The sequence below is a fragment of the Thermobia domestica genome, chromosome 1 (genome assembly GCF_964235325.1).
Source record: "Thermobia domestica chromosome 1, izTheDome1.hap1.1, whole genome shotgun sequence".
Taxonomy (NCBI): domain Eukaryota; kingdom Metazoa; phylum Arthropoda; class Insecta; order Zygentoma; family Lepismatidae; genus Thermobia; species Thermobia domestica.
The window spans coordinates 248,721,981-248,734,143 of NC_137454.1; the positions used below are offsets into that span (position 1 = coordinate 248,721,981).

General features: G+C 33.8%; 1 protein-coding gene across 3 annotated transcripts in view; it reads left to right on the plus strand.

The window, feature by feature from the left end:
- Positions 1-11,698, plus strand: part of LOC145694979 (cytochrome P450 3A8-like) — a 130,847-nt gene extending 119,149 nt beyond the window's left edge. For all 3 annotated transcript variants that reach the window (XM_081771805.1, XM_081771814.1, XM_081771822.1), the window contains 4 exons: positions 1,670-2,883; positions 5,002-5,234; positions 7,563-7,700; positions 9,971-11,698. In XM_081771805.1, the coding sequence (XP_081627931.1) occupies positions 1,670-2,883; positions 5,002-5,234; positions 7,563-7,700; positions 9,971-10,073 (1,688 nt within the window). In that variant the 3' untranslated portion in view covers positions 10,074-11,698. The remainder of the gene's footprint in view (positions 1-1,669; positions 2,884-5,001; positions 5,235-7,562; positions 7,701-9,970) is intronic.
- The last annotated feature ends 465 nt before the right edge of the window (positions 11,699-12,163 follow it).

The following is a 12,163-nucleotide window of genomic DNA, read 5'->3' on the forward strand; positions in this document are numbered from 1 at the left end:
ACTTTCCTGTGAGATATTAGCTGATTTGTATGACAGTACAGTATGAGCTAACCAATACTTGCTATATAGACGCATCCAATGAATTATTGAATAAAAGCTGCAAGAAAATTTCTACAGATGGCAGCACGTAGTTGAGATCTGTCGATAATGCTACCATCTAGCGGTACCTGCCCAAACTAGTACTTTCGTTGAATATTATCTTTGCTAGCGGTAAACATAATGAGAAGTCGTAAAACTTCGATACTTCTTGTTTAGTTATTTGTTTTCGCATTACATATACCCACTCTGTAAACCTGTGCAGACTTCCAGATAACAAGATGCTGAATAAAATTGTTATTCAAGAGGAATTTTTAACATGTTAAATTATAGAATGGTTTTGGTTCTCTATGACTAAAAGTTAGATAGATATCCTTACTACCATACATTTTAAATGCAATCGGCTTAAAATATTTTTCTGTGCATGAATGCAAAACTTGACAGAATTATTTCCTTGTGTGCAATAAAGCAAATGCATTCACTCAAATCCGATTTAGCACTAGGCCTGGGCCTAAGGACACAACATTCTAGGGGCGCACGTTGGTCGAAAACTTAATAAGCAAGATCAAAAATAGTAAAAGTTAAATAATAATAATAATAATATGATTAAAGTCATAGTAAACGCCCTCAAAGTAATAATTTTTTAACGACTCTATTGGCTGTAATTATTATTGGTGATTGGAAGTGGGTGGTGGAATTTTGCAGTAGACAATTGCGTAGGAGTGAGCGCGTAACGTTTGCTAGTGGTCGGTGCACCCTCCTAACACCATATCAAAATTCATTAAAATTTGTACAGAAATATTGAAACAAAAGTATGTATAATATAAGTTTAGTTTTTAAAATTTTTTTATCGTGTTAAAATTTTGTACGTCGGGATAAGAAGCGGCAAATACCTTCCAGTCTAGGAGTGGAGAAACGTTAAATCCAGCAATGCATTCACTGAAATAAGTCTCTTTCAAAAAGCAATTTGTGATAATTTCATTTAGGAGTTGGCATAAAATATTCAGTTGAGAGTCTTGATTGTAGTGTTTCTTCCAGGCATTTTTTTGGGGTGGGGGGAAGTGCACTGTCCCCCCTGGAGGAGATCCAAATAATGGTTTATAATACACCGTGTGATAATAATATGTGCCCCCCGAACATTTTTTCTGAAAGAAATACTACTCGATTGAATTTCAACACAACAAAATATCGACACAGAAACGAAGTTGCGAATACTTAATGACTTAATGTAAAACAACAAATATATTACACAACTTTATTAACTATAATAAATGTTTTTAATACCGTAGTATGTGAATAACCAAATCTGTTTTGACATGTATTTCGAAGAACCGAACCACTTTCGAAAATCCAGGGGGCACACACTTCCTCTTGCCACTCGCTGCAAGCGCCCACGAATACTTGCATACTGAAGTATAAATAATGAACTTAATCGATTAACTTAATTACATTCTCCTACGTGTGAAATATTTGAATTTAAAATAATTTAAATTTTTGCTTTGTTTCTTTTTCTCTCTTTTTTTTTTTTTTTTTTTTTTGTTTTTGCTTGTATTAAATGCAGTTTATTTTGTAGGATTTTGTAATATTTCGTTCATCCTTTTAATAGTGTCATATTTGATTTTTCTCTTTGCAGATTCCAGAAACCCATTCTTGGGGCGTTTTCATACGCCAAATACGTACCACTTACAGAAGCTATTGGCAGGTCACCATCAAAGACTAAAGTCAAGTTCGGAATTAAAACTTTTCGGAGTGTGTGGTATAAAAGCAACGATGAATATAACGCCTGTAGTATCAGATGCGTTATCTGCAATAGTGCCACTATTGTTGGTTCTTGTGATTGTGTTAATTTGGTGTATCGACAGAAAATCTCAACAGTCGCTGTTTAAGCAGCATGGCATTCCAGGCCCTGAACCTTTATTAATATCTGGAAATGATAAGGAATTGACAGGACCAGGAAAAGTTTGTATAGAGACAATGGGACAATGGGCTAAGCAATATGGAAAAGTTTATGGGTATTTTATAGGACCGCGTCCCCACATTGTGGTCAATGACTTGGATGTGATAAAAAGTGTGCTTATAAGTGATTTTCAGAGTTTCGTTAATCGACCTAAAGTTGGTTCCAAACCAGTTTCCGTTTGTGTAGTCGGACAAAGAGGTCAGCGTTGGAAGGAGGTGAGGAGTGTGTTGTCGCCGACATTTTCTGGTTCCAAAATGAAGCTTATGGCCGGTACAATGAACAGAGCAGTTAGCATTCTGTTGAATGTTTTGGAAAAAGAAGGCACAAACAGAGCAGTTGATATTTATGATATGTTTCAGAGGCTAACATGCCAAGTGATTGGAGAATGTGCCCTAGCAATGAGAGTTGAAAGTTTAACCAATAAGAACGACAAACTTCTAAATGCAAGCAGAAATTTTATGAAGTATGCTGTAAGTCCTATGGTAAAAATAATGCAATACTTTCCAGCATTCTCGAAACTTATGGTTCTTCTGAATAATAGATTAGGATTCGCTCGCAGGCTTCTGGCGTTCATGTTGGATCATATACAAGCTGTTATTGACGAAAGACGTAAAGATTTGACCAAAGTAAAGGCCGTTGATGCATTGCAGCTGATGTTGGAAGCATCGATGAGACGGGATCCTGCTCTGGAGAAAGGAGGAGCTCACTTCCACACTGCAGATAATTCCAAGAAAGTTCAGTTGACGGACGAAGAGATCGTAGCTAACGCCTGGGTATTCCTACTAGGAGGATTAGAAACTACTTCAACAGCCCTTACGTTTACTGCTTATTTGTTGGCCAAGCATCAAGACATTCAGGAAAGACTTTATCAAGAACTACAAACAATTGAGGTAAGCAAAGTTCAAAGTTTTTAGTATATTTATTTTTATGGTAAACGAAAGATTGAGAACCAGAATGGACTATCTTGCATTTGATGTGATTGGATAAATCGAAGAAACTTATGTCTCATTCTATTTTTCTCCACACAGAGAATAAATGCGCTTGAAATTGAATACTTTTACATTCGATAAACATTTCAAAATTCAGTATAAGGAAAACGCGCAACCCTAATTTAGATTGCAAGTGAAGATGGTCCGATTTGGTTTCCAAACTTCCAGATTAATGGACTGATCGAGCCTTGGAAGGCAACAATTTGCTAAAAATTCACAAGCTGACGATTTCATTTATTACTCTTTCTATTCAACTAAATACATGGCGTGTCTTATCTGAAACTTTATAATGTATCAAATATGCGAGGGACATGCCGAAAGTTTTTAGATACTCTTTAAAAAAGCAATTTATTTACATAAAACCTTTTAGAACATGCACAAACTAAGCCACACTTCCAGCTTTTAATTTTTAAACAAACAAACATGCAGTCTTGTAGTTATACCCTTCACTTTTAAAATGATACGTTTCAGTATGCCAAAGCTATTTGAATTTTAGTATCTAAAAACTTTCGGTATACCCCTCGTATTTATATGCAAAGGCAATATAGTCCCTACTTAAACTTATTTTGATTGATTCACAATAGTAAATCAACCTCCACCTCCATTAAATAGCACAATTAGACAATCAGCGAACGATAGTAAATCATCAGGCTTTTTTTGTTAATGTACTTATGTATTTAAGTTTACGCGTTTCACTACAATTTTTAAAATATTTATTATTATTATTATTATTATTATTATTATTATTATTATTATTATTATTATTATTATTATTTCATTATAAAGAGCCCTGTAAAAAGAAAATTGTGTTAAATGACGCATATCAGAACGTTATAATAGTATTTGGTTCACTTTGTGTTTCTTGGATTGATAATAATCCTTGTTACAACGAAAGAAAGGACTTACTATCCTAATTTGCGATTTTCTTTTACGTACTTATGCAATGACAAGGTTAAGGCCAGAAAATATTATGAAAAGAGATTTGAGCTAGTATTTGTTTTTTATTTTTTATTCGCGGTATAGTAAACTCAGCTAGACTTGAACCCGCGAACACGTGCACCGAAAAATAGTAAGCTGTGAACAACGGCGCTGACTTTCCAAAATTTATGTGGGTGCATATCAATAGTGGGACGTATTATTAGACCTATATGCTTTCAGGGGAGTCTCGATATTTTTTGATTGATTTCCTTTTAGTTAAAATCTTTTATGAACACTGTCATAAAGGGCTGTGCTCGAGTCTATTCACAAAATAGTTCAATTTCTTTTTTGATTGTGGGGACTGCCTTTGACTAGACCAGAGACAGGCAAGGAAGGAGGGAATGTGTTGCTTTGTTGCCTTGTTCCTGGACGCATATAGTTCAACAGTGTGGCAGGAAGGTGCTTACCAAACAATCTGGCTCAGACACTGGATAAGTTTAGTTAATACATTTAGCGAAATATGTTCAGTTGCCATCGCCATACGTTTGGCAGGTTCATCTGGAACTGAACAGCAGTTCCATTTTTTTTTCTCTGTATGGGAACAAAAGAAAGTATTGAATGTAAGAGTTCTAATATTTAGCAATGAAAGTACATGATTGAGATATACTAATGTATTTTTTGGTTAGAAAGGTGAACATAACAATTTACATAAATTTGGTTAATTGATTGGTTACCAAAAGAATATGGAAACATATTAGGCGTTTCGGGTAGTAAGGACACATTCAACAAAGGCTTGTTTCCTGAATAAACTCCCAGCGATTAAAATAATAGTCCATTTATTTTGAAAAGTGTATTTTCTAAGGGAAATGCAGTTCCACGGCATGAGAAGTAGTTGTGACAGAGCAATTTGGTATTACTACTTTTACATGTAGCTTCCGAGCGTTGAATTCTCCCTTACTACCAAAGAACGCCCCATATTTAATAAGAAATTTGACAATCAATTTCATTTAATAACATTACTATTCTCTTTATAAATAACAGTAAATTAAATTTGTTGTAAGTGAAATTTTAAAAGAATAAACACCCAATTCCTCTTTTCAGAACGATGAACCCACTTACGATCAGGTCCATTCGTTGACATACCTGGATCAAGTATTATCCGAGTCATTGAGAATGTATCCACCTATTGTGAATTTTGTGATTCGAGAGATTGAAACAACTAGGCAGATTGGGGACATTACCTTGCCTAAAGGAGCTGTGTTCATGGTACCTGTATGGCAGATACATCATGATCCAGAAATATGGCCGGAACCAGAGAAGTTTAATCCAGATAGGTAAGAATTTCTTTCTATGTTTATTAAGTCAATTTTTCTTGTATTTGGTAGGGGTTTATATATATTCACTATTTCATTCAACTTCTTTTGAGTTAAGGTGAGTTTAAAAGAGCGCAAATCATCAATATTAATTGCAGCACTTCCTCCTTCCTTTCCAATGTATTTTGTAATCATCATTGTCATTATCATAGGTATTCTGCCATTATTGGCAGATCACTTGTCTCAACCGAGAAGCTTCCATGCTCTATGGTCTTCCGCTAACCTCTTCGTCTTCATGTACGATTTTTCCGGTTTCTTTTGATATCGTCTAACAATTCTAGTCTCCTTCGCCCCTTCCTCTTTTTCCTGCCACCATATCATCTAGCACGCCCCTCCTGATACAGTTCCTTCTTAGCCAATGTCTCAACCAGTTTCTCTCCTTCTTCTCAATAATATCTAACATTGTTTTTCCCATTCCTAATACCCTCTCATTCGTTTTCCGCTCGACTCAGCTAATTTTCTCCATTCTTGTCCACGTCCACATTTCTAAAGCTTCAAATCGTTTTTCATCATTTTTGCGTCAAAACAATATTCACAAAAATTCAATTATTGTAGAAATAAATATTCAAACTTTGTTCAAAAACAAATTGAATCATATTCAGAGAATAATCCGTGCAGATTTTGATATGTTTCTTACATTGTCCAGAGAGTTTAATTAGTGGGAGCATGTTTCTAAAGACTGTAAGATACTCTCATCAATGAACAAAAGAAAATGATCGAGAACTGCACGAATTATCCATTAAATATATCTTTATTAAATCTAAATTATACTATATCTTTAAATATATACCGTAACATTTAGGTTGTGTTTGAACAAAATTTGAATATTCGACTCTAAGATTTGATTGATTTTTTTTTTAAAATTTCATCGTTCCTTACAAAATAAATTGGAAACGTAGGGAAAACATGCTGCCATCTATTAGCGGTAGTCAAGCCTTTACACTCACCTTAAGTTTACTACGAAATCGCTTGATACATGTTGCTTGGTATGGAGAAAACATAACCTTCTAAAGTACGGTTTTTTAAAATGGGATTTGTTTAAAATGTATAGACAAATACATAGACATAGAATATGTATAGACAATGCCTTTCGTTCCATACGCAGGTTGGATTCATCCTGTAACATCTAGTTATCTTATTAGAGCTTTAGTGCTGATTATAGACAAGCTAAAGCCAACCTTCAAAGCCTTACACATTTCTTTTGGAAACTTTGGTAACTTATTTTAAAATTTGTAGACCACGAAGGAAAAGTGAATTGAAAAAATGAAATGAAATCTTTAAGTTTTACGTCAAACGGTTATGCCGGTTAGGCTAAAGGAAACGGTGATGATGAGAGATGAGTGAAATGGTGGAATGAAGAAAGTGGGAGGAAACGGGAGAACCCCGAGAAAACCCACGAACACAGTGTTTGTCTACCACAAACTCTACACGGCGCGAGCTGGGATCGAACCAGGAACCCCAAGCACCGGAGGTGAACGCTCTACCACTGAGCCACAGCGCCCCCAAAAGTGAATTGATATAAGGAACTTGCAAAAAATAAGATTTAAGGATATTTTGTGAAAATAATAACAATAAAAAAGTATTTTACACAATGGTCGGTCCCCTTGCGGCAATGGAACTCAATAAAGTCAAGCAGTGCCAGGTCTGGTCAGAGAAAAGATGAGTGACCGTTCGTACTTACCAGATAGTGTGGGCATTGCTGCATCCATCCAGTGTCGTGAGAACCATTGAGGAGCTACTTTTAAATAATGAAGTACGAAACTTCGGTCTAGAAAGCCCGTATTAACGGCGAGGAGAGCCGATGTGCTGATCCACACATCACCCCAAAGGCATGAGTACCATAAATTGGTTGATAAGCCCTGATCCCTTAAGGATTGTTGCCTCAGGAATTGTTGTTGGTTTTACACAATGCTTGTTCAAATTAGAACATAATACTGTGAAATTTTGACTTAAATTGTTGGATTAATTGCGTTAAACAGAACATGATTTTTTTAAAAAAAACTTTAATTCCTATGTTGATTATTATTATTATTATTATTATTATTATTATTATTATTATTATTATTATTATTATTATTATTTTAAGTATCTTAACCTAGTTTAGGTTCTTAATGTTTAACTAAGACTTAATGTCTTTTGATGCAGTTAGTTCTCTGTGACTATTAGTTCTCAGAAATCCCATAAATGTTCATTATAATCACAATAACAAGTACTATTGGAAAGTTAATTTTATGCTAAAATTATTATACAGTAATAGTTATTCTATTTTATACTTTGTTTAATTTACAGATTTCACCCTAGTCTGAAGAGCACATATCATTCAATGGCTTGGATTCCTTTCGGAGCAGGACCAAGAAATTGTATTGGAATGCGCTTTGCTCAACTAGAAATGAAAATCGCACTGGTTCGATTGCTGAAGAAATTTAGGTAAGATATTAAATTATATCATATATATATATATTATTTTGCATATGTATATATATTATTTTGTGTAGTACGTAATGTCTTCAAAGAAAAGTATAGGTTTAACCAGCTGTGCAAGTCTGCCTTTAATATCGGGGAGAAGGATGTGTAAGATTGTTCCCATTTTTTTTTTTTTTTTTTTTTTTTTTTTAAGTGAAGTTCAAAATATTTATGAAGTTGAAAAACAATACTGTTGAGGATCGGGGAAGCAGAGTTGTCTCCAACATTGGGAGGCGGGCAGATTTGAGGATTATTCTGAGGTGACATCAATTTCATCTTACTTTCTCTTGTGGCAATCAGACACAAATCACATTTCTCTCCCCAAAAAAATATTTCAAATCGGATTATTGCGGGGACAGTCCCCTACAGTTCCAAGATTGGAAGGGACATGTCCCCCTCATCCCCCCGGGATTTGCGCCAGTGGGTCTAACCAATTAAAGTATTGATACCAAGAACTAAACGAATCTTCAAACTTGAACTACCTGTAAGAAAGAGGGAGCGGATATCAGTTAACAAACAGAGAGAGAACAATGATGGGACAACTGCAGGGGCGTCATTTAGGGGGGGCAGGAGGGGACAATTGCCCCCCCCCCCAAAGTTTGAGGAATATATATACTTTAATAGATTGCCTACTAATATACTAGTACAAAACGTGAAAGTCTTATGTCGGTGATCCTCTTGCCCCCCCTCAAGCGAAGTATGAAATGACGTTCCTGGGGACAAGCGATATCATGTTGACGAATATTTCCTACTATTTCAAATCGTTGACTGTACAGGGAGGTTAACTAATCTAACGCAAGACAAATGCCAGAGGCAAGTTTTCTTACATTTTCTGGAAAATGAAGATTTTGAACTTGTCTGAGTTCTTGGTATCAATTCTTCTTCAATGAGTTTCCATTCATGTTTCTTGCATGAGTTTTTAAAACATAATAATAGTGCCAGAAATGTTATGATACAGATACACATTTAACAGGAATGCCTAGTGGTATTTATAATAATTATGCTTTTCACTTAATTTAAATCTAGAGTAGTGAAGAAAAGAAATTTGTCTTTCATATTTTCTCTCAGTTAAAAATAATAATAATAATAAACACTCTAATTTGATGTAATCGTGGATTCGCGAGTGATTCTCTTCCAGAGCAGCTAATGTTAATGGGAAATGCAAAATGAAAATAAGTACCTGATTACAAAACAAATATAAACATAGAACTATTTGCACATTTTTATATTGTGTGTTCAGTGTTGCGGGTAAACTGATATAACGTTGTTGCTTGATCTACATAGTTGTCATAAAACTTGTAGCCGACGATGTACATGTAAGATGTCAAAAATGTTTTTGAGAACTACTAAGGTAATCGCGTCGGATGGCATCAATTGTAGAAACATTGTAGACAAGAAATGAAATGAAATTCGTTCTTTTAGTTTAACGTCCCACATTTATGTCCTTTAGGCCAAAGGAAACGGATTGAAGACAAGAAAAGTGAAGAAAAGAACATTACAACAATTCTATGGATTTATTCAGCGGTGTGGGGTGTTCAGAAACAATACTAAGAAACTTTGGGAATTGGGAAAAATCCTCGCACAAAAATATATATACATATAGACCAATATGTGTGCATATGTGCATCATTTCTGAGTTAAGAGCCCGCTGAAATTTTGAGTTGATATTGATTTAATTTTAACGTCCCGGTCAGCAGCAAGGCTATATGAGACGGGGACCTACTGATTAACGTGGAATCCGAACTTCATGAGCACCATCCGGGAATCGAATCCGGGTCTTCCACGCCAAATGCGCGTACGCTAATCACTTAGCCACGAAGGAGCTCACGCTGAAAATTTGTCAGAACGATATGAAAAAGGTCAAAATTCGAGAATGAAATGTCAGATGAAAGCAGAGTAAAACAACATAGTTTTGGAATATGTGCCAGTTTCCAGTTCCTGATCTGTCATTTGTCAGTCCTAGAAGGCCTCAGAATTTGAATTAAAAGACGTAAGAATTTGTAGCTCCGCAATCAATTATTTCTAAATTTTTTGTAAAAAAAAACTTGCTACGGCTGTTTGAAATCTTGTCATTTTAGACAGACATTTACGACAATTTTTCGTTACTATTATTAATTGATTATAGGTATAAGAGTTATTCTTGATAATAATAGAACTGTTAGTAAGTTTTTCTTTATAATAACTTCTTCCCAATTTTTATTCTTAACTAAATCACATGTTTTGTCATATTTCAGGTTCAGTTTGAGCGAAACAACCCAGGATCCTCCACAATTGGTAGTCCCAACAATAGGTATTAACCCAAAGGATGGATTAAATCTGAAAGTTGAGCTTCGATAGCCTTTTTTTCTTCTAGTTGTGCCCATCGTATTATAACTTTCAATGCAAGAACAATTTTCAGTATATGCATTCTTTGTATTTTCGATTAAGAAAATCTACTATAGAGTGCGTATAATATTCAGTGATATTTATATTAATGAGTTTTTTTTTTGGCAACTTGTTATGTATTTAATATTTAAGCTTGTATTATTGTATTATAGATAGAACTTGATATAATGATCTAAAAATACTGGTTAAAGTCAATTCTTCATGTCTTCCATCGAGATACAGTATAAAAACATGTCTGAATAACTTTATCTAATTTTGTTTGTATTACATAGTAAGGTATTAAGACTTCAAACATCATAGTTCTTCATATTTAATTATAATTATCAGAAGTATTTTGTTACTTCTATCTGCTTTTCAGAATTCATTGTCATTTTTTTAAAAAAATAATTCCATTTCTCATTTATTTTTAAAAAATATTTAATATCATTTAACGTCATTTTTATGTTTGTATTAAGAATTATTTCTAGAATTTAAGTGCAATAATTTATAGAAATTATTTATATCACCTTATGTTTGTCAATTATTGGAAATATAAATGTTATGTGTTAAAGGACAGTAGACATCATTTTTGGAAGTGATGTGAGGATGAAAACCCCGGTGTATTTTAGTAACAAGTATGTTTAAATACCATAAGGTACTATAGCCTTCTGTATTTTAGTGAAGGTTATCTTAGTATTACCATATTGATATTAGGGAATGAATGTGCTTTGAAGAAATGTGTGAAATGGATTCAATCGGAAATAGGATTTTCACCCTATTTTTCCTGATTTGATATGACAGGCTAGATAGAGATAATATTCTGTTTTCGATTGCCAGTACATGTGTATGTGTGTCTGTATGACCAGTATGCTTGGAAGAATGCTTAAATGTGAATAAGTGATTGTGTTAGTGCATGTGTAAGTGTGTGTGTGTGTATGCGTGTGTGCACGGATTTCTGCGTGAATGTTTCTCCGTGTATGTTTGAATATATGAACATTTTCTATTTAAATTTTGATAAGAAACGACATATTCTTCTCATTATAAATATTTTATAAGATATGCAGTATATACATTTATATGAAATATATACAAATTGACAAAATTTACTTTATATTTGCTATGTCAGAAGTAACAAAACTTTATGATTTGAAAACAATGTATATAAATGATAATATGACAACTAATTTTTCATTTTGAAATAATATCACATTTAAATAACTGATATTATGGATCAAATGTTATACTTCAAATTATTTCTAAGTAACACTGGCGAAGATATAAATTTAAGATTGGTAATTGATAGATTAGCTCTCCCGAGCAATTAAAAATGATGGGCCTTATGCAGAGTCGTTTTGACGCGTGATTATTGCCATACTAAAAAGTTCGACTAGCATATATTTCCTGCAATAGTCAGGCCTTTAGTATGACGCTAATCATACATCAAAATGACTCTGCCTAAAGTCCAATAAGTCTAAAGAAAAAAGTGTGTAATCAAACGCTTACAATTTTATATTTTACGAATAAATAGTAAATGTGTACAAGAATGTATGAGTTTGATACTTGAAAAGCAAAATAAATATATTTTTACACTATACAAATATTTTATTTTAATTTGCATTTATTCCTATCGCTTCCTATGATATAAAACTCAACTAGTTTTTAACTTTTGTGTTGCTTAATATTCTTGAGAAAACAATATGAGCAAGACACCATTTCAAGTCTATCTCTCACTTCTGTTATACTCTTACAAATGTCTAAGAGAACGTTACAGTGGTTCTCTACTTCTAGAAATGACCAGTATCTCGGTAGGTTTAATATACATGTTTCATAAACGAAACTCGTAAATCATAACAATTGCAACATTCAAGTATTACTTTTCCCTTGGCATGTGTTGGATTAAAAACCATTTTTTACCATCACTAACTAAAGGGACTTTATCAAGTATTCAACTGGGGAGAAGAGAGACGGAGACAATGTAAAACAGGTGACTAGTACTGCTATTAGTAGCTAACCTAAAACGGAAATATGAAATGAAAACAAGGATCTTATAAAATAGAGGATCT